The following is a 26,791-nucleotide window of genomic DNA, read 5'->3' as shown; positions in this document are numbered from 1 at the left end:
ATTGGCCACTCTTGGTATCACATGGGTCTCAGAACCCAGGATCCAGCCCAGGCCAGAACATCTCCATTGCAATTTGATAGCCCCACAGCCTGAGCCCGGAGGAGATTTGGTGCTAGGGGTTTTTTTAATCACAAAGTAAACATATGAATACTACATCAACTAGTTCATCCAGTAAGTCACCCTTTCTGTTCCACCCAAATCTCAATCCTTTGACAAAAATGAGGACACAACAACAAGATCTCACTTTCCTCTCTCATGCTGGATGAATAGGCCTGAGAATACTTTTTTAACCTTAGCCTGTTTTTCTCCTTTCTCACTGCAGAGAGCAGAACAAGTGGTGTTTAAAAAAAAAAAAAAAGTTTCTCAGAGGGACAAGTGGGAAAAGAGACAGGGGCCTGATCTTTCCAGGCAGGCTGGTAGAACTGGGGTCCCTGGCAATGAGCAGCAGCCACTTCTTGTACAAGGAGGTGATTCACATTCATCTAAAGCTTTGTCCACACTACCAAGAACCATGGCTGAAAATGGGTGTCAGCAATATGTGCAGCAGAACCAGTGCCAAACATGAGCAATGAGTAAGCATAGATAAGAAGCTTATGTTGCGCACCAGTTCAGCCGCATCCATTGCTGAGACCTATTGGCAGCAGATCTTTTTTAGAATATAGACATGGCCCCAGAATCTGTGCTACCTAGGGACTTAGGAAGGAAAAGCAATAGTCAATCAATTCCTGAAGGGGCTGGAGAACTCCAGGTACTCAGACAGCAGGAATAACAGAAGCCAGAGCCATCAACAGCCCTAGAGCTCAACTGTCCTGGGGGAGACACTCCAGGATCCTAGGTGGGACAGCTAACTGTGGCCACACTATGGGTCAGGGATAGCTCAGTGGTTTGAGCATTGGCCTGCTAAACCCAGGGTTGAAAGTTCAATCCTTGAGGCGGCCATTTAGGGATCTGGGTCAAAAATTGGGGATTGGTCCTGGTTTGAGCAGATGATCTCCTGAGGGCCCTTCTGACCCTGATATTCTATGATTCTATGAGAGTGAATCCACAGGTCTGTTAAAAAAAAAAAAAAAAAAACAACCCAACCATTCAGGGGGAAGTGATATAGGGAGGCAAAAACAGAAGACTGTGCAGATGCCAAATAGCCGTGCTGCCAGAGCAGATGGTGAAGGAGTGGGAGTTAGGACCTGCCACATACACCACATCCTCATCGTTCCTGTTGACCGTGAAATGTTCGGCCTCACGTGGCACTAAGGGCCAATAAGCAGTCAGAAAACATTCTGCATCCTCAAGTGTGGCAGATTAATGTGCAGACCTGCTGTTGGCATAAGAGTTTAGCAAATGTAGTTTAGCTGAGCTCCTGAACTATAGTTGCCCAGATAAGTTAAGTCCCCATTTATAAAATCTCCCACAAACAAAACTAGGGGTACCCGCATGGCCCCACAGTATGCCAACATTTTTATGGCTGATTTAGAACAACGCTTCCTCAGCTCTCGTCCCCTAACGCCCCTACTCTACTTGCGCTATATTGATGACATCTTCATCATCTGGACCCATGGAAAAGAAGCCCTTGAGGAATTCCACCATGATTTCAACAATTTCCATCCCACCATCAACCTCAGCCTGGTCCAGTCCACACAAGAGATCCACTTCCTGGACACTACAGTGCTAATAAACAATGGTCACATAAACACCACCCTATACCGGAAACCTACTGACTGCTATTCCTACCTACATGCCTCCAGCTTTCACCCTGACCACACCACATGATCCATTGTCTACAGCCAAGCTCTACGATACAACCGCATTTGCTCCAACCCCTCAGACAGAGACAAACACCTACAAGATCTCTATCAAGCATTCTTACAACTACAATACCCACCTGTGGAAGTGAAGAAACAGATTGATAGAGCCAGAAGAGTTCCCAGAAATCACCCACTACAGGACAGGCCTAACAAAGAAAATAACAGAACGCCACTAGCCGTCACCTTCAGCCCCCAACTAAAACCCCTCCAACGCATTATTAAGGATCTACAACCTATCCTGAAGGATGACCCAACACTCTCACAAATCTTGGGAGACAGGCCAGTCCTTGCCTACAGACAACCCCCCAACCTGAAGCGAATACTCACCAACAACCACATACCACACAACAGAACCACTAACCCAGGAACCTATCCTTGCAACAAAGCCCGTTGCCAACTGTGCCCACATATCTATTCAGGGGACACCATCACAGGGCCTAATAACATCAGCCACACTATCAGAGGCTCGTTCACCTGCACATCCACCAATGTGATATATGCCATCATGTGCCAGCAATGCCCCTCTGCCATGTACATTGGTCAAACTGGACAGTCTCTATGTAAAAGAATAAATGGACACAAATCAGATGTCAAGAATTATAACATTCATAAACCAGTCGGAGAACACTTCAATCTCTCTGGTCACGCAATCAGACACATGAAGGTCGCTATCTTACAACAAAAAAACTTCAAATCCAGAATCCAGCGAGAAACTGCTGAATTGGAATTCATTTGCAAATTGGATACTATTAATTTAGGCTTAAATAGAGACTGGGAGTGGCTAAGTCATTATGCAAGGTAGCCCATTTCCCCTTGTTTTTTCCTCCTCTTCCCCCCCCCCAGACGTTCTGGTTAAACTTGGATTTATGCTGGAAGTGGCCCACCTTGATTATCATGCACATTGTAGGGAGAGTGGTCACTTTGGATGAGCTATTACCAGCAGGAGAGTGAGTTTGTGTGTGTATGGGGGTGGGGGAGTGAGAAAACCTGTATTTGTGCTGGAAATGGCCCACCTTGATTTTCATGCAGGTTGTAAGGAGAGTGGTCACTTTGGATAGGCTATTACCAGCAGGAGAGTGAGTTTGTGTGTGTGGTTTTTGGAGGAGGGTGAGAGAACCTGGATTTCTGCAGGAAATGGCCCACCTTGATTATCATACACATTGTGAAGAGAGTGGTCACTTTGGATGGGCTATTACTAGCAAGAGAGTGAGTTTGTCTGTGGGGGGGCGCAGGGTGAGAAAACCTGGATTTGTGCTGGAAATGGCCCAACTTGATGATCACTTTAGATAAGCTATTACCAGCAGGAGAGTGGGGTGGAAGGAGGTATTGTTTCATGGTGTCTGTGTATATAATGTCTTCTGCAATTTCCACACTATGCATCCGATGAAGTGAGCTGTAGCTCACGAAAGCTCATGCTCAAATAAATTGGTTAGTCTCTAAGGTGCCACAAGTCCTCCTTTTCTTTTTGCGAATGACAAGTAATGCATTTAACGACCGTATACTTTACATTACATTCTTTGATCTTTTCTCTGCTTTTTTTTTTTTTTAACCATCCACTAAAAATATAAAGATAGCGTCACAGAACATCTTATATGGATGGATGTAGAATCTACCATTAAAGAACCCCTATCATGAGCAATTCCAGGGAAAAGTGGGTGTTTGAAGGCTCTGACTTAGGGACTTGGGAGTGTGTTAGAGGTGTCCCACTTTACCTCACAGAAAATTCCCTCTTTAGTCATTCTGTTCAAATGCAATTCTTTAGTTGTTAAATGGATAATGAATGCATTGTCATAGCCTTCATGAAGATAAATACAGTAGCCTTGTGCTTATGGACACTACAAACAGAAGAGATAATATGTATTTTAGTTGCTTCTATGCGACATCCTCTGGGGGCAGCCATTCATCTCCTAAATTTTGCATAAAAAGGGTTCAGTTAAGGCAACATCATTTTAAAGAGGAAGCAAATAAAGGAACAATGAGAGCTAGAGTCACTGAAAAGTCAACGGAAATCTCAGAGCACAATGAAGAATCACATTACTGTCATGTAATCAGAGTTGTAAATTAAACCTAGTGTGAAGCCATTTCCATGAACCCTTGAACTCTGTCCACTTTCTTGTTCTAACTTGATCTTGCCATCACCAAAATACAAAACAAATCCTAACAGTTACCAGGGCTGGATGAAGGCAGTATAGACCTATCTTTAAGGCATCTAAAGTCACACGATGACAGAAGATCTCTGCTTTCATTACAAAGGCCTCTTGGTCTCATGATTACAAAGAAAAGCTGAAAACAAACAGTGTAACCAAACCACTGATATCTGCCAGAGTGTGTAAACAGCCTGAATCAACAGCTACAAAAGATTTGACCTGCATTATGCATCTTAATGGGGTGTTAACTCCAAAACCCCAGCGCTGAGGGTTCCCGTCCCCCTCAGTCAACACCATCTAAACAGATAACGTGTAGTAAGAAGAGAAGAGGGCAGCAGGCCTGGCCCATGTACCCAACAAGCTGGAGTAAGTATTTGGGGTGCTGTGTTGCTACTCCTGTCTCTCTCAGGGAAGAAGGAGCTCCTGTTACCACCCCGGGATGCGGAGGGGGGTCCCATGCCACTGCCTCTTTGCAAGGAGGAGAACCCCCCGTCACTGTACAGGGGCATACATATGGTAGGGCCATGGTCCGTAGGACACCTGATTGCCTTGCTTTGCCCTCACTGTTATGCTTGCTGGCTACTATATTTTCATATTTTTTAAAAAAAGAATCTATGTATGGAAATATAAAACCAAATGTGCAATATTAGCCTACAAAGCTGTGCCAGTTCTTCCCCGGATTAATTTGCTTGTATGCTGTATCCACACCTCCTACCCTTTTTCTATTTGTAACTTTCAACTGTAAGCTCTTCAGGGCAGGTACCGTCTCTTTTGTGTGTTTGTACAGTGCCTAGCACAATGAAGCCTCAGTCTCAGCTAGGGCCTTTAGGAGCTAACATTTATATAAATATTTACTAAAAACCAACATCCACTGCATAATAACTGGACAATGTATTCAAATGACCATTCCCCACCATGATTTGGGTCAGTTTTCTCGTTAAGTTGTGATCATAAAATATAAGCAGTGCTTATCTGAAATACCGTAATGGAGTTTGCAGGACTTGCCAATTTCTTTTAAAAAAGCAGTAATAAATACTAAATACAATAAATGAAAACCAAGACAACAGATGCAGAAGTTATATGTGTGGGGTATACAGAAAAGGGGTAACATGAAACATATTACATGAGAATTACATATATACCTCCACATACCACATTGCAGGGTGAGTGCATGTGTGTGTGAGAGAAGCAATGACTTTGTTCACGTACGAAATCCAGACTGGTGGATATTTACTGTGACAAAATGCTGAGTAAACTACAAACTACAAAGTGTATGGAAATTACTGCAACATGCCCTAGAATGCCAGAAAACAGAACAACGTTTAGCAGTGAACAGCCATCAGGTCTATATTCTTTGCACTGTTCAAATAAAACTCACCAACTGGTCCGCTCTTGCTTCCAAGTCATTAGCAAATGATAAAAGATCCACTTTGGTAACACTTTTATTGATCTAAACAAGATACAAGCAACATTTTAATTCTCATTACTACTGCATTTACATTTACTTTAAAATTATGGCACTGCTAATACATAAACGTAGCCCTTTCGCGTTAAGTTATTTATGGACCTAATCCTAAAAAGCATTCTTGTTCAAGTGTTTTTGTCCAACTTATTGTGTCCTTAAAAAAAACACACCACACACACACATATGGAACCAGCCTTTAACCTGTTTTGCTTGTTAAGACAAACATGTACATATGGAAGAAAATATAGCAGTATATGACCTCCCAGATTTGAGGTTACCATTATCTTACCTCTGTCAAATATGCTGCAAAGTTTATTCCGTCTATTCCTGAAGAACTGAAATCCAAAAGGTTCCGCTTTCCGATTTCATCCAGCAAAACTATATTGCTAAGATTTACATTAATATGTTCAATTTTCAGTGATACATCTTCTGTATACTGGGATGGGCGGGGAAAAAAAGACAAGAAGCAGTTCTCACTGAGTCCATATTCTTCCTGTGATAAGGCACTCCCCACTTGAAATCATTTGCTCCTGTTGACTTATCACTGATGTCACTTAAAGCACATAGAAATTCAGTGATCAAATTCTGCTCCCAATTATACCAGTGGAAGTCCAATTAATATGGACATATAGTAGGTCTGATTCTTCCTTTCCCTGCAGCATCCCCATACTCTCACCTTGCAATATCCTAACCCGTCTCTGCATCCTTTCAGCTCCTTTACAGATTACTCTATTTCCATGACCTATTTCAATGCTTCCTTCAGGAGGGTCCAATTTCCATGCAGAACAGATACTGGGATAAAATGCAGGAAATGTGTTTCTTCAGATAAAGCAGTCTTAACATGGCCAGGCTATGCCACAGGCTGTATGGTAGATCTAGAGAACATAGGGCTCTAGCATTTTATCATCAGCCCTGACAAAAATTCTACACCATAATTGGGTAAAGTGGTCACCAATTGATCAGAAAAGATCCTCTAACAATTTATCAAGATAACAGAAACACTCCAGCCTATTATGTAATGGAAGACAAGTATTGCACTGATTTGTGCCGTCCAGCAGACAGGGCGTTGGACTGGGATGCAGGAGATCAGAGATCTATTCCAAGTTTGCCACTGGATTCCTGAGAGACCTTGGGCAAGTCATTTCATGTCTTTGTGCCTTCATTTCTCCTCCATCCTCTGTCTTGTCTATTGTTTGTATACTCTTTGGGGCAGGGACAGTCTCTTGCTATGCGTAGGCTCAATGCCTATTATAATGGGGCACTAATCTTAGTTGAGGCCTCTAGAAGCTACTGCAATACAAATTAGTACAGCTGATTATTATATCCAATTAACCTTGGCCAATTCTAGAAACCAAGCTGGGAGAAATAATTTTTTCCTCTCTCAAATAATACAAGTTTTGACATGGGTTGTGGGGAGCATATAGGACAGCAATTCATTTCTTTGACCAACTTTAATTCTGGTTCCTGCCAAACTGAACATGTCATTATAGGGGCTTGAAATATGAAGAGTGAGACTGTATGTTGTCTGCAACTAATAAGAAGTCTCAGCATCTCCTGGAGAATGCTAGACTTTGAGGTCTTCATGTATGTAAAATAAAAAATAGTGTCAGAGCTTAAGAACAGAAGGGACTACCAGATCTATCTAATCTGACCTCTGGTATATTACAAGCCATGAACACCTCCCATGCTATATTCCACCTCCAACAACGTTATTACTTATAAATAAGGCTACGATTTAGTCGCTGAGTTCATGGAATCTGTGACTTCCAAAGACCTCTGTGACTTCAGCCCTGGCTGTAAGCTTCCTGTGGTTGCCGGTGGCAGGGGGGACCCCCTGCAGCTCCCTGCGGCCACCACCACTGGTCGCAAGGGGATTTCCGTGGCTACCCGTGCTATGGCTGGCATGGGGACCCCAGCAGCTCCCCACCGCTGTGGGTGGAGGGGGCGGGGCCCATGGAACTCGCAGCCAACCAGCATCTGTCCAGCCACTTCCCATTTTATCATGGATAGTTTTAGTCAAAGTCAGGGACCAGTCACTGGCTTCTGTGAATTTTTCTTCATTCCCTGTGACCGGTCCGTGACTTTTACTATAAATATCTGTGACAAAAATCTTAGCCTTACTTGTAAGTAAGTAATCCCATGCATAGAGCTCTCCATGCCCATGAAGGCCCTGAATGGAAGAATTCTACAAAGTTATTTACTAAAAATAAGACACTTTCTCTCAGCTTAACCAGGTTTGACTGTTAGAGAATATAGGAATGGACAACCCCTCCTCCTCCCCCCCCAAACCACCTGTTTTTACTGTGTTCAAGAACACCTGAAATGGTTAACTGACAACTGCAATCTCCCTCCACACACTCCAACATTAGGATCACAATCACAAACTTCCTTTACTTACCATGCTAATGTTTAGAAACTCATTGATATTGAAGAGATTTTCTAGGTGAAGTGTAGTATAAATTCCTTTGTTTTCTTTGCAGTCACTATGAAAATAAATGATGTATATATCAATTTGAAAACCAACCTTGGTGCTATTTTTTTAAATGATTAAACAATGCCAGCACATTTTAGGTTAATCAATTTTTATAGAGTTCTAGCCATATCTTTTGGATGTCAGGCTATGGGAAGGACAGTATTTAACAATTTGCTTAAAGATTCTATGATGCTGTAAAATACACAAAACAGCTTTGCACAAGGACAGCTGCTTTTGTTCAATTGTATTATACTAAGACTACCTATAATAACTGGTTTATATGTGGGTCACTCATTTTTGCTAGTGATTCACTAGGAAATTAGGGGGTCACCTCATACAGTAGATAGGCAATTTTTGGTGCTGGAAATCAAGAATATGGAAATTGCTGGCAATGAAGACACCAGGAATCACAAAAAGCAATGCATGGTAACAGCAGTAAATCCTGGCCAAGATTTTATTTTTTTTGTACCTGTAAACTTTTTCAAAGGTCAAATTAATATCTGGATTTTTAAGCACGATGGCAGAAAGGTAGCTTCGCCAATGCTGATTCAGTAAGTAGGGAGTATCCAAAACCTAGAACAAAGTGCACTGAAATTATTTATCATAATTCTACATTTCTAAATTCCTGCCCGCATTTGTTTATGAGAGCCTTCAACACACACGTGTGTCTCACCCTCAGAGATTATCATCTGCTGATGGAAAAAGAAGCAGACACACCAGACCCAATGATCTGTCAGGAGCAGAAAGTGCAAATTGTAGCTCCACATGTTATCATGGGCTGCTGAGCTTCAGGGAGATTTACCTCCAGGGGTAGGCAGACAGTATTTGCATTGCCATTCTCAGTTGCAGATTCAACCAAGAAGAGGATGAGCCTCTCCACCAGAGTGGACACGAATAGTCCCATATTATCATGACTGATGTGTGTCATTGAAAATGCCAAATCGGCACAAAAATTTACAAACATCTTAAAGACTTGTCGGTTTGGAATGTTTTTTTGTTTGGTTGGTTGTTTTGTTTAATATTTTGAATTTCACCTTGAACAAAGTCCTGTCTTCATAGGGTTCACAGACCAGCTTTTCTACATTTCCACCTGTAACAAAGGTGATGACCACTATGATCATCAGCACCCAGGAGAAAAGGAAACTGAATCCTACTCCACTGAAAAAAGGGAAAAAAAAAATCTAGTGAGAATTTAAGAACATTGAAGTGCATGCAGTAGCTAAGCCAAAATTCAGTAACTGTAGCAATTACCAAGAAGAGGCAAAGACTGTTCCCAGTAGCCCTGCATCAAACTAAGGCAGAGGTCCCTGAATTATGCGACACATGTGGAGGAATGTTCGGTGGGTGGGGGGGGAGGGGTGTGCAGTGCAGCAGCTTGGGCTAGCCCTTCCGGGGGGTGGGAAAGTCTCCACCCCCACCACTGCTCTGCCCCCCCACCCCCCGACTCCGCTCCCAGACCCACCCCCACCCCCGTTACCGCTGTCCACGTCCCCCACCCAGGAGGCCCAGGCGGGGCGGGGGGAGGAGTGCGCAACCCTCAAAAGTTTGGGGACCACTGAATTGTTTATATGGACATTTAGTTTGTGGTAAGCTGGTGTATAAATCTACATCACACTAGCCTGCCATGCACTACATGGCTGCGTGGACTCTGCTGCGTGCAGAGTGGACTTAATTTACCTCACTTTGAAATGGGAGTAGAATAAAGCACACTAGGGATCAGAGTCTGAGACACAAGCAGGCTCGCTCCTTTCTTAGGTTGGAAGTGGAGCATATTGCCTCTGTCAAGAGTGAGAGCATTGCCTTTTTTAATTTTTTTTTTTAAATGAAGCCTTTAGTCTTCAAAAGTGGTTGTGCAAGTTCCAGCCCTCCTCAGCAAGAAGGATGGATTAAACCCAATGCTAGGATCCCTAAGGATCATTATCGCCCACAGAAAAAAGCCCTCAGCAATCAGACAGAAATAGGCCATATTCCCTTATTCTTCTGATGCAGCAGATCGAATCTCTTTCTTTTGGAGCCCAAACCATGTTTAAAAATATGTTCCATACATATTATTTTTAGAGGAAAACTACAGATTCCCTTTATACTCTAAATAATTAGACATATGTCCCAATTTTGCAATTCCCAAGTTGGTTTAAATGGATGTTTGTTAGCCAAAATGCTCTCACTATAATAGATTCACATGGTTTATCTTCTCACATGATCCTCTAGTAAAGAAATTACTGTATATCAATGCCAGCCTAACATCTTTTGAAGCATCCCAAGGCTAAAACTTGCTTCCACTGAGGAACTTAGTTTCCAAACATTTAATCTGTATTTTCCTCTTAAAAATCTATCACCCCTGCCCTCAGTTGGCCAGCGTATATATTTACCCAGGTAATAAAGCCACTGCACTTCAAAATATACTTTCCACAATACAGTACATAACTGCAAGAGATGTTTGTGTAATATTTAACTTATATTTTTAAAAATATAAACTCACGCCATAAGGAAATTGCCACCAGTGTTTGAGATACAGCCTCTGGTTGTTGGAGAAGCATGTTTATCATAACCGCAAGTTCCACATAATAGTCCAAGACAGTAAAAGACCAGGATCAGAATCACCATGCAGCAGAGAATTAGACAACCCAACCATCTAATGAATCAATATAGACAGTTACAGGATTAATATGTATGGCACACCAGAGACCAAAAAATCAATCATGCATATTAAAGAAGAAATATCAAAGAGATTATAGGGTAAAAATATTATGCAGGGTGACTAATAATTCAGAAGAGACCCATCTCAAATGGGTTATAAACGGAGCAGTGCAAAAATCAAATAAAAATCTGTGAGTGTGGATGTGTTATAGAATTTCCAATTGCTCTTGTAAAGTTTACTTGTCTGAAAATACACAAATATTACTTCATATCTGAATGTTGCAGAACAATTCTGTTTTTAGATTGTTGGGGTTAAAACCTATGGTAAAGGTGCACAATTTGGCACTTTGCAATGTATTGCTGCAATTACAAAAGCACAGTTAAATGGCATATAATCAGGGAAATGCAAGATTAACCTTAATTCCTACCAAAGTATTCTTTCCTTCTTACTCATGACAACAAAGTAACTCTGCTCAATCTACCTACATATGTAGAATTTATCCAACACTACTCAACTCCAACACCTTCCATGCCTCTCTCCATCCTTCCTTCCTTCCATTCTGATTTCTCTCCCTCCCATCTCCCCTTCTTTCTCACTCTTGCCCTACAAGACATTTGATGCACAAAACAAAATATACCACCCCCAAATAAATACAAAAAAAAATTCACAGCTAACCAAAAAGAAAACTGTGGAACTAACGTGATATTTGCAAACCATCATGCTGCTTGTATGTTACATCCCTTATCCCCACCCTTTGATTGTCTTAACAGACTAAGTTCTTCAGTGCAGAAACTGTCTTAGGGTATGTCTACACTACGAAATTAGGTCAATTTTATAGAAGTCGATTTTTAGAAATCAATTTTATACAGTCGATTGTGTATGTCCCCACTAAGTGCATTAAGTCGGCAGAATGTGTCCTCAATACTGTGGCTAGTATCGACTTACAGATCGGTGCACTGTGGGTAGCTTCCCACAGTTCCTGCAGTCTCCGCTGCCCATTTGAATTCTGGGTTAAGCTCCCAATGCCTGATGGGCAAAAACAGTGTCGAGGGTGGTTTTGGGTACATGTCGTCAGTTGCCCCTCCCTCTCTCCCTCTCTCCATGAAAGCAACGGCAGACAATCATTTTGCCCCTTTTTTCCTGGGTTACCCAGGCAGATGCCACACCACGGCAACCATGGAGCCTGCTCAGCTCACCGCTGCCGTTGTGAGCATTGTAAACACCTCACGCATTATCCTGGAGTACGCGCAGAACTGGGCTAAGAGATGCCAGCACGAGGACGATTGTGATGAGGACATGGACACAGATGTTCCTGAAAGCACTGTGGCAACTGGGACATCATGGGGGCAGTGGGGCTGTGGCAATTGGGACATCATCGCGGCAGTGGGGCTGGTTGATACAGTGGTACACAGATTCTGGGCCCGGCAAACAAGCACTGACTGGTGGGACCACGTAGTGTTGCGGGTATGGGATGATTCACAGTGGCTGCCAAACTTTCGTATGCATAAGGCCACTTTCCTTGAACTTTGCGAGTTGCTTTCCCCCACCCTGAAATGCAGGAATACCAAGATGAGAGCTTCCCTGACAGTCGAAAAGTGAGTGGCGATAGCCCTGTGGAAGCTTGCAATGCCTGACTGCTACCGGTCAGTCAGGAATCAATTTGGAGTGGGCAAGTCTACTGTGGGGACTGCCGTGATCCAAGTAGCCAATGCAATCACTGACATTCTGCTATCAAGGGTAGCGACTCTGGGAAATGTGCAGGTCATACTGGATGGCTTTGCTGCAATGGGGTTCCCTAACTGTGGTGGGGCGATAGACGGAACACATATCCCTATCTTGGCACCGGACCACCTTGCCAATCAGTATATAAACCGCAAGGGGTACTTCTCAATGGTGATGCAAGCACTGGTAGATCACAAGGGACGTTTCACCGACATCAATGTGGGATGGCAGGGGAAGGTGCATGACACTCGCATCTTTAGGAACTCAGGGCTGTTCAAGCAGTTGCAAGAAGGGACTTACTTCCCAGATCAGAAAATTACCGTTGGGGATGTTGAAATGCCAATAGTTATCCTTGGGGACCCAGCCCACCCCTTACTCCCATGGCTCATGAAACCATACACAGGCAGCCTGGACAGTAGTAAGGAGCAGTTCAACTATAGGCTGAGCAAGTGCAGAAAGGTGGTAGAATGTGCCTTTGGATGTTTAAAAGCGCGCTGGTGCTGTTTGCTGACTAGGTTAGATCTCAGCGCAACCAACATTCCCATTGTTATTGCTGCTTGCTCCATAAATATCTGTGAGAGTAAGGGGGAGACGTTTATGGCAGGGTGGGAGGTTGAGGCAAATCGCCTGGCGGACGATTTTGAGCAGCCAGACACCAGGGCGATTGGAAGAGCACAGCTAGGTGTGCTGCGCATCAGAGAGGCTTTGAAAACCAGTTTCATGACTGGCCAGGCTACGGTGTGACAGCTGTGTGTGTTTCTCCTTGCTGCAAACCCGCACCCTTTGTTGATTTTAATTCCGTGTAAGCCAGCCACCCTCCCCCCTTCAATCACAGCTGGCAAAGGAAATAAAGTAACTATTGTTTTGAAACCATGCACTCTTTCTTTATTAATAAAAAAAAGTGAGATAACTGACAAGGTAGCCTGGGTGGGGTGGGGTGGGGTGCGGGAGGAGGGAAGGACAAGGCTACACTGCTTATTGTAGCCACACTACAAATCAAAACTGTTTGATGACAGCCTTCTGTTGCTTGGGCCATCCTCTGGAGTGGAGTGGCTGGGTGCCCGGAGCCTCCCACCTCGCATTCTTGGACGTCTGGGAGAGGAGGATATGGAACCTGGGGAGGAGGGCAGGCGGTTATACAGTGGATGCAGCGGGGTCTGTGCTCTTGTTGGCTTTCCTACAGCTCCAACAGATGCTTCATCATGTCCGTTTGCTCCCCCATTAGCCTCAGCATCGCCTCCTGCCTCTGCTCTTCACGCTCACTTAATGCTTTCCTGGCCTCTGCCACTGAATGCCTCCATGCATTAAGCTGTGCCCTTTCAGTGCAGGAGGACTGCATGAGCTCAGAAAACATGTCATCACAAGTGCTTTTTTTTCGCCTTCTAATCTGCAATAACGTCAGGAACAGAGGTGATAGGGGGAGCACAGAAACACTTGAACCTGGGGGGAGAAAAAAAGGGAGAGTAAAATTTAAGATGATACATTTCTGAGAACAAAAGGGAGACTCTTTCACAGTGAATCAAGCAATTCACAGCAGACAGCACGTGTGCTTTAGGTACAAGGTCGCATTTTGCCTTTTATATTGAGTGCCTGCCGGTACGGTGACACATCACACACAGCTGGGGCAACAGAATTCAGTTTCCAGGCAGCCATGGTAAGCCTTTTGGTATGCAGGGTTGGCTTCTTCCACCTTCATAACATGTGGGAATGGTTTCAAACTGCAGTGCCATCCTTTCCCATAGCAAGCAATGCCAATTGGGTTTCACATTTAAAAGGAGGGGCTGCGGTTTTCGGGTGGATGTGCAGCACACACCTCCCCCCACCTCACCGCAGGGCTATTCTCTGGGATGATCCCTTCACCCCTCCCACCACCGCGTGGCTATTCTCCAGGATGATCCCTTTTAGCCATGTGCAAACAACCCAGCATGAACGGGATCCTTTTACTGTTCCCTTACAAAAATTCCACTATTTCAACCAGGTGACTATGAATGATATCACTCTCCTGAGGCTAACACAGAAAGATAAAGACCAAATGTTGCTTGAATGCAACCAAAACCCAGGACCATTCGCTGCCATGCTTTGTGCTGCAATGATTCCAGACTACTTGCTAGGCATGGTAAAGTGTCCTACCGTGGAGGACGAAATAAGGCAGTCCTCCCCAGAAACCTTCTGAAAAGGCTTTCAGAGTACCACCAGGAGAGCTTCATGGAGATGTCCCTGGAGGATTCCCGCTCCATCCCCAGACACATTAACAGACTTTTCCAGTACCTGTACCGGCTGCAAATGCATCCCAATTCTTCAGGGCAAATCAAACATTAAACACTGTTGCTTTTAAACCTGTACTGTAGTTACAAATGTGCACTCACCAGAGCTGCCTTCTCCAGCTTCAGGGTCAGGGATCCCGCCTTGGGAGGGTATTGGCTCCAGGGTGATGAAAAGGTCCTGGCTGCCGGGGAGAAAGGATTCACCGCTTGCCTGCTGCACATTCTCCTCCTCTTCCTCATCCACAAAATCCTCCTCCTTGTTGCGCGAGACTCCCCCCTTGCAGGTGTCCACGGACAGTGGTGGGGTAACGGCAGAGTCCCCCCCTAGGATGCCATGCAGCTGATCATAGAAGCGGCATATATGGGGCTCTGACCCGGCGTGACCGTTTGCCTTCTTTGTCTTTTGGTAGGCTTGCCTGAGCTCCTTAACTTTCACTCTGCACTACTGCATGTCCTTGTCGTAGCCTCTCTCCACCATGCCCTTTGCGATTTTGGCATATATATTAGCATTTCTTTTTGATCGGAGTTCGGCCTGCACAGATTCTTCTCCCCATACAGCATCAGATCCAGCATGGACCGAAAGGGAGACCCTAGAACTCGTTTGCGATTCTGGGGGGACTGCATGGTCACCTGTGCTGCTGAGCTCGTCACGCTGACCAAACAAGAAATTAAATTCAAAATTTCCCGGGGCTTTTACTGTGTACCTGGCTAGTGCATCGGAGTTCAAAGTGCTGTCCAGAATGGTCACACTGAAGCACTCTGGGATAGCTCCCGGAGGCCAATACCGTCGAATTGCATCTGCACTACCGCAAATTCGACCCAGCAAGGTCAATTTTACCGCTACTCCCCTCGCCAGGGAGTACAGAAGTCAATTTTAAGAGACCTTTAGGTCAATGGAACGGGGTTGGTTGTATAGACGCATTCATTTTAAAATCGACCTAACGCGGCTAAATTTGACCTAAGCCCGTAGTGTAGACCAAGGCCAACTTTATGCTTGTAGAGTGCCCAGCAAAATCCTGACAAGGCCTCTACCACCAGAGGAACAATAAATTACAACAACTTCACAATAGCATCGAGGCTGCACTGTCGCTCAGCGATCACACTTTTATTGTCCTGAGAAAAACAAATAATTATGTCAAAATATTCCTACACAGCGTTCTCCTCCTACCTTATTGCTTAAGTAATGTGTACCTACCTGTAGAAATCATACTGTTCCACTACTGGGAAATAATCTTGAACATATGCCTCACTCTGAGTAAGATATATTGTTAAATCAGCTAGAACCTTCTGAACAGGAAGCATTTTAGTGAAGCTAGTGATATTTGAACCAATCAAGTCCAACAAATTTTTGATATCTGAAAAACCAAGCATTGTGGGAGTACATCATTACAAGTCCATAAAAGACAAATTATACTCTATATACACCAAGTTAAAATGCTCATTCATTTCAGCCATATTGTATATGGAGAAAGGCAAGCCATGAAGACAAGCATGAAACAGGACAGGCAAGCCACAGGGAATATTAGCTTTCAACATAAGATAATGGCATTTTAAGACACACATACTGTAGTTTTAACATTCAGTTTAACAATGAAAGATGTTGACGTCATGTCAGAGTTTTCTGTTGATTCATTTTAAAAAGAATGTGTTTTTTAAATCCAGCTAGCTTAAATCTTCCATTTTTTTTGGTAATATATGAAATAATACTGAGCCAGGCAATTAGGTACTACATTTATGAATGATTATTAGGAGAAGTTTTAAGATTGTTTAAACTAGGGCTGTTGATTAACTCAAAAAATTAATCGGGATTAAAAAAATTAATCGATCAATTGCAGTTCTAATTGCATTGTTAAACAATAAATACCAATATAAATTTATTAAATATCTTTGGATTTTTTTCTGCATTTTCAAATATATTGATCTCAATGACACAGAATACAAAGTGTACACTCACTTTATATTATTATTACAAATATTTGAACTGTAAAAGTGATAAAACAGTATTTTTCAATTCACCTCATACAAGTACTGTTGTGCAATCTCTATCACAAAAGTGCAACTTACAAATGTAGATTTTTTGTTACAAAACACCATTCAAAAAAACAAAACAAAACAATGCAAAACTTTAGAGCCTACAAGTCCACTCAGTCCTACTTCTCATTCAGCCAATCACTATGACAAACAAGTTTGTTTACATTTATGGGAGATAATGCTGCCCACTTCTTATTTACAATGTCACCAGAAAGCGAGAACAAGCGTTTGTGTGGGACTTCTGTAGCCGGCATTGCAAGGTATTTACATGCCAGATATGCTAAACATTTGTATGCCCCTTCATGCTTCGGCCACCATTCCAGGGGACATGCTTCCATGCTGATGACACATTAAAAAAAGAAAGCGTTAATTAAGTTTGCGACCGAACTCCTTGAGGGAGAACTGTAGGTCTCCGGCTCTATTTTACCTGCATTCTGCCATATTTCATGTTATGGTAGTCTCGGATGATGACCCAGCACATGTTCATTTTAAGAACACTTTCGTTACAGATTTGACAAAACGCAAAGAAGGTACCAATGTGAAATTTCTAAAGATAGCTACAGTACTCGACCCAAGGTTTAAGAATCTGAAGTGCCTTCCAAAATCTGAGAGGGGAGAGGTAGGGAGCACGCTTTCAAAAGTCTTAAAAGTGCAACACTCTGATGCGGAAACTACAGAACCCGAACCACCAAAAAATAAAATCAACCTCCTGCTGGTGGCATCTGACTCAGGTGATGAAAATTAACATGTGTCGGTCCGCATTGCTTTGGACTGTTATCGATCAGAACCCGTCATCAGCATGAACATAACATAAGAATGGCCATACTGGGTCAGACCAATGGTCCATGTATCCCAGTATCCTGTCATCTGACACTGGCCAATGCCAGGTGCCCCAGAGGGAATGAACAGAACAGGTAGTTATCAAGTGATCCATCCCGTGGATGCATGTCCTCTGGAATGGTGGTTGAAGCATGAAGGGACATATGACACTCTAGTGCATCTGGCATGTAAATACCTTGCGACACTAGCTACAACAGTGCCATGCGAAAGCCTGTTCTCAATTTCAGGTGACATTGTGAACAAGAAGCGGGCAGCATTATCTCCTGCAAATGTAAACGACCTTGTTTGTCTGAGCAATTGGCTGAACAAGAAACAGGACTGAGTGGACTTGCAGGCTCTAAAGTTTTACATTGTTTTATTTTTGAAAGCAGTTTTTTTTAAATATATAATTCTACATTTGTAAGTTCAACTTTCCTGATATAGAGATTGCACTACAGTATTTGTATTAAGTGAATTGAAAAATACTATTTCTTTTGTTTTTTACCATGCAAATATTTGTAATAAAAATATAAAGTGAGCAGTGTACACTTTGTATTCTGTGTTGTCATTGAAGTCAATATATTTGAAAATGCAGAAAAACATCCAAAAATATTTAATAAATTTCAATTTGTATTCTATTGTTTACCAATGCGATTAAAACTGCGATTAATTTTTTTAAATCCCTTGACAGCCCTAGTTTAAACACTATTCCTACAGTATACAACACACCCTGTTAAAGAACTGAAGATCCTATATTAACTTCTTAACACAGGAAGAGTTAGAAGTTATAATCTTGGTCTTTACAAAATGCATACTTTAAATAAAAAGCCTTTCCAATTAGTTAGCAGCATTCTTCAAAAAGCTGTGCTAATGAAGTAATATTTTGGTCATCTCAATTTATGAGGGAACATGCCAATCTGTTGGCATAATTTAACAATTATATTTAGCTGCACAGAGATCCTAAAATATTTCATACTCCTATTGTACTATAAATATATAAAGAAATGCATTTTTCTTCATTCTTTTATTCCTTCAAAATTCTGATGCACCCTATTCCATCAGGATACATTCTGTAGATGTCAACTTGTCATATGAATTTGGTAATGCTCAGCACTGTCCCCTCCCTCCAGGAGAATCAGGCCTTTTTTATGCTTTGAAACAAATAGATTCAGGTACCAGGTTTCCTAGACCCAAACCCTCCTCCTCTCTGTTCATGAAATTACTCTATTACAATTTTTTCCCCTCTCTTTTTAACTTGATGTCTACCCTGCACTCAGTTATTAGTAAGAAACATCAAGCTGCTAAAATAATGAAAGCCTGCCTTGTTTTATGCAAATTGCCAGCTACTTGAAAGGAGTATTTTTGCATTTAGATCTCCTTAATAAAGAAAATGTATCATCATCACCTTAGAAAACTTTGACTCATTTTAGACAAGGTCAAACAGTATGCTATGTTTACATACATACTGTGTATTATTTTGCCAAACTTACAAGGAACAGCTGTTTATATTGCCAGAACAGGTCCACAATGCAAGAACAAAAATTAAAACACATTAGTATACACATTCATATATTAAATGTACTACATGCTACCCTTTAATGATAACTAAACTATTAGCCAATTTAACGATTTTAACGGTTTGATTTTTGGGTACTTAAAAGGTTAGATAAAGAACAAGTTAAAATATTATGTAAGGCATGTGTTTACCCACTAGATTTTATACCACAACATAGATCAGTTTCTTTTTTTATTAGGAGCTTAGCTTAAATAAATAATAAATATTGTATGCGTGCTTTTTCCAACCAAAGCACGGTCAACATTATAGCACAATAAAGATATAGTAACCCAAATGCCATTTAGACATCAAGATTTCACTTGCAAGGCAAAAACAACGAGAAGTCCGGTGGCAGCTGAAAGACTAACAGATTTATTTGGGCATAAGCTTTCGTGGGTAAAGTGGTTTGAGCATTGGCCTGCTAAACCCAGGGTTGCGAGTTCAATCCTTGAGGGGGCCATTTAGGGCAAAAATTGGGGATTGGTCCTGCTTTGAGCAGGGGGTTGGACTAGATGACCTCCTGAGGTCCCTTCCAACCCTGATATTCTATGATTCTCTTACAGCTACGCCTCTGATACTTGCAAGGCAACAGTAGTCTAAGAAACAATGCACACAAACACCCTATGTTGTCTTCTTAGATTTAATTATGAGACAATAATACTGCCAAAGGTGGTCTTCTCAGTCTACAAAAATGTGAACAAGTTTTATATTTCATCTTTGATAGCATTTTCTGAGACATCACCAATAAGGAGGATACAAAAATATAACCATGGTAAAGGAGTGTTACTAAACTTCAATGTTATGCTCTAGAAAACAATTTATCAATCAAAATAAAAAGCAAATTCTATCATCAGTTTCACCTGATAAGATGTTCCTGGTTTGGTTCAGCACTAAATCCGGAGTATCATTAAAGGCTGCATAGCCCTAAAATAAATGGTGAGAGTTAAAAGAACATCTCAATGCCGAATTGCTCACATCTGTTTTTCTATTATAAAAGGGCTAATATTATACACATCACATCTTATCTGGTATGTCAAACAAATTTTATGTCACCCCTTAAAAGTACAAAAATACTACAGAAAGCTTAATGAGAGAGTCTAATCCAGGTAGTTTACTCTCCCAATTAGTCCCTGAAGCAGCAAACACACACACACACACACACACACTTTTTAAACATACATCAGTCACATTCTCATGATTATGACCCAAAGGTGCTTTTTGTCCAACGCAGACCTAAAGCTTACAGAGCTAAGGACACAGGCATGTATTCTCTGTAAACAATGCTGAAATGCTGAACACCTGCACAGTCTACTCCTCTCAGAGTGCCCACAGCCCATCCCAAAACAAGAAAGTCACATTGAGAGTGGTGAGCAGAAACACCAGTCAGGAAAGATGACCAACACTGACACCAGGGCCAGAATTTCAATCCTTTTCCTCAGGCCTTTGTTTTATGGAGACAAAGGATTATGAACAAAAAAACCCCCAAGATGCTCAAAACAGTGGATGCCAATTACCAGAGAACTTTCCAGCATCTTAACCAGATTGGAAAGGAAAGGGCACACTTCACTCTACCTAGCCATCACTCACTACCTTTGTATCTCCCCCTCACTCTTATCACCCATGTGACAGGGAGGGGTCTGGATGAACCCCTCATGCCCTGGGGCTTGTGGACTGCTTTTCTATCTTGTAACAGGGCTTCTACTAAAAGTACCTCAGTTTTAAAGTAAGAAAAGGTAGTAGACCAGTGGTGGGCAACCTGCGTCCGTCAGGGTAATCCGCTGGCAGGCCACGAGACAGTTTGTTTACATTGACCGTCTGCAGGCACGGCCACCTGCAGCTCCCAGTGGCCATGGTTCGCCATTCCTGGCTAATGGCAGCCAAAGGAAGCAGTGGCCAGCACATCCCTGCAGCTTCCCGTAGCTCCCGTTGGCTGGCAATGGCGAACTGCAGCCACTGGGAGCTGTAGGCAGCCATGCCTGCGGACGGTCAATGTAAACAAACTGTCTTGTGGCCCGCCAGCGGATTACCCTGATGGGACGCAGGTTGCCCACCACTGCAATAGACCCAGATTCTGTCTTTTTGCTTTTGAAGAATATCCTGTCGTAGACTAATGTTAATTATGGATGCACACTGCTCTGAAGATGTAAAGACTTAAATAAGTATTATTACATATTAAATCTTAAGATGGGACAGTTAGGAGAGAAACCCACTAAGAAGCGGAAAGGGGAAGAAAGACTTCTACTTGGGAAAGCCAAGAACAAATGTCATATGTAATCATCCCATCCTATTATTTAACGTAAAGAAACATACCTTTTGAACCAAACTGGAAAGGTCTATTTTAAGGACATCATTGACTTTGGCAAGCTGTGTGCTCACACCTGGCAACTAGGATGGAAAAAAGCATTCTTGAGTTCAACCAAAATACCATATACACTACTTGACCATATATTTCAAAGGAGATGTAAAAACAAATTGGAAGAATGTGTACAGCACAATATTGCTAGTGCTCTCCTTAAGCCTTCATTGGATGAAAGCAAAATTTATACTCAATTATAGTTAGCAGATCATAGTGTTGGCCAGAACAGCACTTTAACATAGCTGTTTGACACATCTCTCTCTCTATCTTACTTTCTAGTGCACTCAAGATGAAAGCAGTGATTGAAATTGCACAGATGAAGAGATACAGAACAGATCATTTTACTACACAAATTGAGCCTAAATCAGAGGAATATTACTGAGGTAATACAATGAAACTACACTGTGAAATGTTGAAAAAATATTTTCTTACCCCACTGAAGTTAGCATTGATATTCAGTTGATCTAATGAATTTCTGATAATGTTGCAAGTTGAAGCAGCTTGAGCAGCAGAGCACGCAGAGTCACTGAGTGTATTGCTCAGGTGTATTTTAACATTGGTCAGGTTAGCATGCAGCCTTTCAGTACCTTCCTGCAAAACCTCCACAGAGACGCTCACATTTTCCAGTGCCTCCTTTGTTTCTCTGATTGCTATGATGATACAAAGATTTTAAAACAAGTTTCATTTACAAGTCAGTCCAGTTACTCAGCAAGATGCATACATTTAATGACGAAAAACAACTATTGCGGCAGAAAATATACTGCAAATAGAAGCATGGCATATTTTGCTAGCACAGGCCAAACATAGTCAGTCAATCTATTTTTACCAGGATTCCACCCACCCCCAAAATGTACCCCTTTTTACTTTTTGTTCGGTTCACTAGTTTTGGTGGATTGCAACACAGAAATACAATGAGACCACTGTTTCATTATCATATACCAGCGCAAGTGTGTCAAGTCATTAGCAACAAATCCAGGGCCTTGTTTTGCAAGCTCAATACGATATTTTCTGTATTTCTATCACTACCATACACTTGGGGCACATCACTGAACTGTGAGTTTCCAGTGAAACAGAACATGTTGCACCAGCCAACACTAATGCTGGTTCAACATTTTCTGCCTTTAGATTCTCAGCCCAGTCATACAAAAACAATGAAGTGCTGAACAGAAGAGTAATAGACAGACAGATACAGCTAAAAATGCACAAGAAAGTGCACAAAAAATGAACCACACTTCACACAACACACAAGATTTTGTCAAGTCTTTTACCTTTGATAGCCCTTTCCACTTTGACTTCAAGCCAAATAGAAAAATAAAGCAAAGAAACGAGAATGATAATGGGTGATGAGAAAGGGGTCTGGTGATGTGTGCAAACAGTTTCATGTGCATGGGTAGAGAAAAATAAAAAAAAAAAACAGTGACTAACTTCAGTGATAATTTGCACTTTTGTATGTACAACTGCACCACTTACAAATTCCTGAATTAGCGATCTTGTATAAAACAAGAACTGTTGAAATCATCTTTATAATGGAGAAATCACAGAATCAAGTGTTACTAAGCCCCAAAGCATGTATGGTCAAGAAATTTTAGTTGCTGGTATCTTCACAATAAACTAGACAAATATTTTAACTTGATGGTGCTAGCCCAGGCATAAAAAGCAGCAACACACCTATGAGGACTGAAGGTATAAAACAGTATGACCTGCCTGAGAAGCAGACAAACTACTACTCATTAATTAAGTCTGGCAATAGATATACAATTTCAAATTATGGGAAATTCACTACAAAGACCCAGCCGAATAAGCTCAAAACCTTTCGTACAATGCAATCAATCCACTGGCTAACTCTGCTGTGTAAACTTTCTACCACTGCAACTTCCATAAACCATTGGGACCACTGGAAGAGGTAAAGATGGGACGTTTACCTAGCCAAAACCTAGCATTCAAAGACGCTTATTAATACCCAGAAGGTCCAGTATCCGTCCGTCTGAAAGTTCACAGAGGTCAAATACCTTTTTAAGCAGAAAGATACAAGGATGCATATTCTGAGGAAAAGAAAAATAAGCTCCTGCCACTGGAATAATGCTCTTTCCTCTGTAATGGGACCATGCTTTTCCCTCTTGTCCCAAGGCATGCACAAAACTCTCAATTCATTTGATAAGTGTCACTGCCCAGAAAAATACTCCACCTATAGACTGATTACAAAATTACATAAACTTGTGGAATAAGGAGAGGGTGTCTCTCTTAACAAGGCAATAGAACGTTAATAAATAAAAGCAGAGATGTGCATTTACCTCCTGCCATCATTAGAGCTGCATCGAGTGCAGGGCGCACTTCTTTCGCGAACCGCTCTTGAACTCTGCTGCCAAGCAATGGCCCAACATCTGTAGAAAGAGAAAATAAAAGCACACTGCAAGCCAGTTCAGTACAATCCCGTATCACTACCTATCAGAACAAGTATCCTGCACCAATTTTTATTAACTTCTAAAAAAGTTGCACTCAGGACTAAATCAAAGTTCAGTGTAAGAAGACGACTTCACTGCTCACACCTTCTTTGGCAGCACTTACCTCTAAGACTTATGGGATTAAACAATAAATCAAAAGGGAGTGAGGTCTATTTATTCGTGCCTGACTTGGGAAAGTGAAGACAATAGCAATGCAACAAGAAACCAGAAATGCGTACTCCAGTATTGCTTTTTTTTATCAAAGCATTGCTCCTTAGCTTTAGTTTTTTATTTTTCAGAACACACTTTTAAAAAGTCCATCATTTTGCAGTGAATTTTGGGCAATAATCCTTTACTATGAATTATTTTTCATAGTGCACAAGAAATAGGGAAATTGATTCTTTGGATCCCTTTCTCCCTCCTTTTCCCCAAAAGCCCCAGCTGTGTTCTTAAAAAACAGTCCCAAAGATTCTTTAAATTTTCCATCAATCTTAGATTTTTGGACTTATCACAGAATCATAGAATATCAGGGTTGGAAGGGACCTCAGGAGGTCATCTAGTCCAACCCCCTGCTCAAAGCAGGACCAATCCCCAATCAAATCATCCCAGCCAAGGCTTTGTCAAGCCTGACCTTAAAAACTTCCAAGGAAGGAGATTCTACCACTTCTGCCCATCACTGTAGTATCTGACTATCTTCCACATAGAATACTTGGCAACAGTGAAGTCCCTAGTGAACTTCATGGAGTCTCTAGCTTCTCTCCATTTTCAAGTCACAGAAAGCTCTTAGGGTAGGTTTTTGGGGGCAGGTTTGGGAGGCGGTGTCAGGGGGCTATGGCATGGGAGCATCCAAGGTGGTCAACATTGTTAATTCTGGTTATGGTGGAAAGGCTTTATTAAACAGGAAGGTTTTTCAGTGTTTCCTAAAAGCGGTCAAACTCTGGATTTGTCTAAATTCCTCCATAACTTCATTCCACAGCTTAACTTAATTTAAAATGCTTTGTCAGCAGCTCCCATACACTTTGTTCTGGCTTTTCACTATTGCCCTAGAGCAGGGGTCGACAACCTTTCAGAAGTGGTGTGCTGAGTCTTCACTTATTCACTTTAATTTAAGGTTTCGCGTGCCAGTAATACATTTTAATGTTTTTTAGAAGGTTTCTCTCTTTAAGTCTATATATTATATAACTAAACTATTGTTGTATGTAAAGTAAACAAGGTTTTCAAAATGTTTAAGAAGCTTCATTTAAAATTAAATTAAAATGCTGATTTTAAGCTGCCGGCCCGCTCGGCCTGCTGCCAGCCTGGGGTTCCATTCACCTAGGCCAGCAGCAGGCTGAGCGGGGCCTGCGGCCGGGACCCCAGACTGGCAGTGGGCTGAGTGGCTCGGCCCGCTGCCACTCAGCCCGCTGCCGGTCTGGGGTTCTATCCGCTGGCTCCTGCCAGCCAGAGTCCCGGCTGCCAGCTCCTCTCAGCACGCTGCTGGTCTGGGATCCCGGTCCTGCCCACGTAGAGGGGGAACCTACCTTCTCCGTGGTTCTAGCCCATTCTCTTCCTCTCTCTCTGCACTGAGCTGAGGGTGGGAGTGCACTGAGCACAGGGCTGGGGGTGAAGGAACAGGTTGGGGGTTAGGGTGCAGGGTCTGGCCAGGAGCTAGAATGAGGGAGGGGGCTTAGGGTTGGGGCAGGAGCTTTGGGTGTGAAGTGCTTACCTGGGCAGCTCCCATTTGGTGCGATGGGTGCAGGTGGGAATGTGGGGGAGGGGGTGCAGGAGCTCCTGTTTGGTGCTCAAGGTTGGGGTGGGAATGTGGGGGGGTGCAAGAATCAGGGTGGGGGGCTGCGGGCATGCGTGGGGGTGCTGGAGTCAGGGCAAGGGGTGCGTGTGTGGGAGGCTGGGTATGTGTGGAGGGTGCTGGAGTCAGGGCAAGGGGCGCGTGTGTGGGAGGCTGGGTATGTGTGGAGGGTGCTGGAGTCAGGGCAAGGGGCGCGTGTGTGGGGGTGCTCCCAGCCCCCTGCCCAGAGCGGCTCAAGGCAGGGGGCTGAAGGGGATATGCCCTGTTTCCACCCCCTTGCCCAAGGTCCCGTCCCCACCTCTCTTCCACCTCCTCCCTGGAGCAGCAAGCGCGCTGTGGCTCTACTTCTCCCCATCCCTTGCAAGGGTCATAAGCTGATCAGTGGCAGAGAGGGAGAGGAGATGGGGCAGGAAACCAGCATGCTGGGGGAAGAGGCGGGGGAGAGGAGCTCGCCTGCCCTGCAGCAGCAGCCGGCAGGACCAAGCTTCTTCACCCTTCCCCCATGGCAGGGGGACGGAGAAGAGCAGGCCGGGGCGGGCAAGATTTTTAATGGGGTCCTGGCAGGCAGCAGCGTGCCATTAAAAATCGGCACGCGTGTCATAGGTTGGCGACCCCTGCCCTAGAGGAATACAACTCTCTTGGTGGCTTGTAGATGGAGATGTGGCCTCTTATGAGCTGGAACCTGTCCCACAGACTGCTTTGAAAATAAAGACTCAGGCCTTAAACTGGCAGAAGCTTACAAGAAGTGGAAGATTGGACAAATGACCAGGGAAGAGGATAAAAATATTGCTCGGGCATGCAGGAGTGAAGTCAGGAAGGCCAAATCACACCTGGAGTTGCAGCTAGCAAGAGATGTTAAGAGTAACAAGAAGGGTTTCTTCAGGTATGTTAGCAAGAAGAAGAAAGTCAAGGAAAGTGTGGGCCCCTTACTGAATGAGGGAGGCAACCTAGTGACAGAAGATGTGGAAAAAGCTAATGTAGTCAATGCTTTTTTTGCCTCTGTCTTCACAAACAAGGTCAGCTCCCAGGCTGCTGCACTGGGCAGCACAGCATGGGGAGGAGGTGACCAGCCCTCTGGGGAGAAAGAAGTGGTTCGGGACTATTTAGAAAAGCTGGACGAGCACAAGTCCATGGGGCCGGATGCACTGCATCCGAGAGTGCTAAAGGAGTTGGCAGATGTGATTGCAGAGCCATTGGCCATGATCTTTGAAAACTCACAGCGATCGGGGGAGGTCCCAGATGACTGGAAAAAGGCTAATGTAGTGCCCATCTTTAAAAAAGGGAAGAGGAAG

General features: G+C 43.0%; 1 protein-coding gene across 6 annotated transcripts in view; it reads right to left on the bottom strand.

Annotated features, from left to right (window-relative positions):
- The window catches only part of PROM1 (prominin 1), a 95,446-nt gene that overhangs the window by 15,491 nt on the left and 53,164 nt on the right, over window positions 1-26,791 (bottom strand). For all 6 annotated transcript variants that reach the window (XM_074951648.1, XM_074951649.1, XM_074951651.1 and 3 more), the window contains 11 exons: window positions 23,564-23,653; window positions 21,705-21,922; window positions 21,227-21,301; window positions 19,777-19,840; window positions 15,707-15,866; window positions 10,367-10,519; window positions 8,922-9,045; window positions 8,357-8,460; window positions 7,813-7,897; window positions 5,704-5,850; window positions 5,328-5,399 (listed from right to left, as the gene is read on the bottom strand). In XM_074951648.1, the coding sequence (XP_074807749.1) occupies window positions 5,328-5,399; window positions 5,704-5,850; window positions 7,813-7,897; window positions 8,357-8,460; window positions 8,922-9,045; window positions 10,367-10,519; window positions 15,707-15,866; window positions 19,777-19,840; window positions 21,227-21,301; window positions 21,705-21,922; window positions 23,564-23,653 (1,292 nt within the window). The remainder of the gene's footprint in view (window positions 1-5,327; window positions 5,400-5,703; window positions 5,851-7,812; window positions 7,898-8,356; window positions 8,461-8,921; window positions 9,046-10,366; window positions 10,520-15,706; window positions 15,867-19,776; window positions 19,841-21,226; window positions 21,302-21,704; window positions 21,923-23,563; window positions 23,654-26,791) is intronic.

Source organism: Natator depressus, chromosome 4 (assembly GCF_965152275.1).
Source record: "Natator depressus isolate rNatDep1 chromosome 4, rNatDep2.hap1, whole genome shotgun sequence".
NCBI lineage: Eukaryota > Metazoa > Chordata > Testudines > Cheloniidae > Natator > Natator depressus.
The sequence above is the reverse complement of the archived record's forward strand: the minus strand, read 5'-3'. Positions and strand labels throughout refer to the sequence as shown.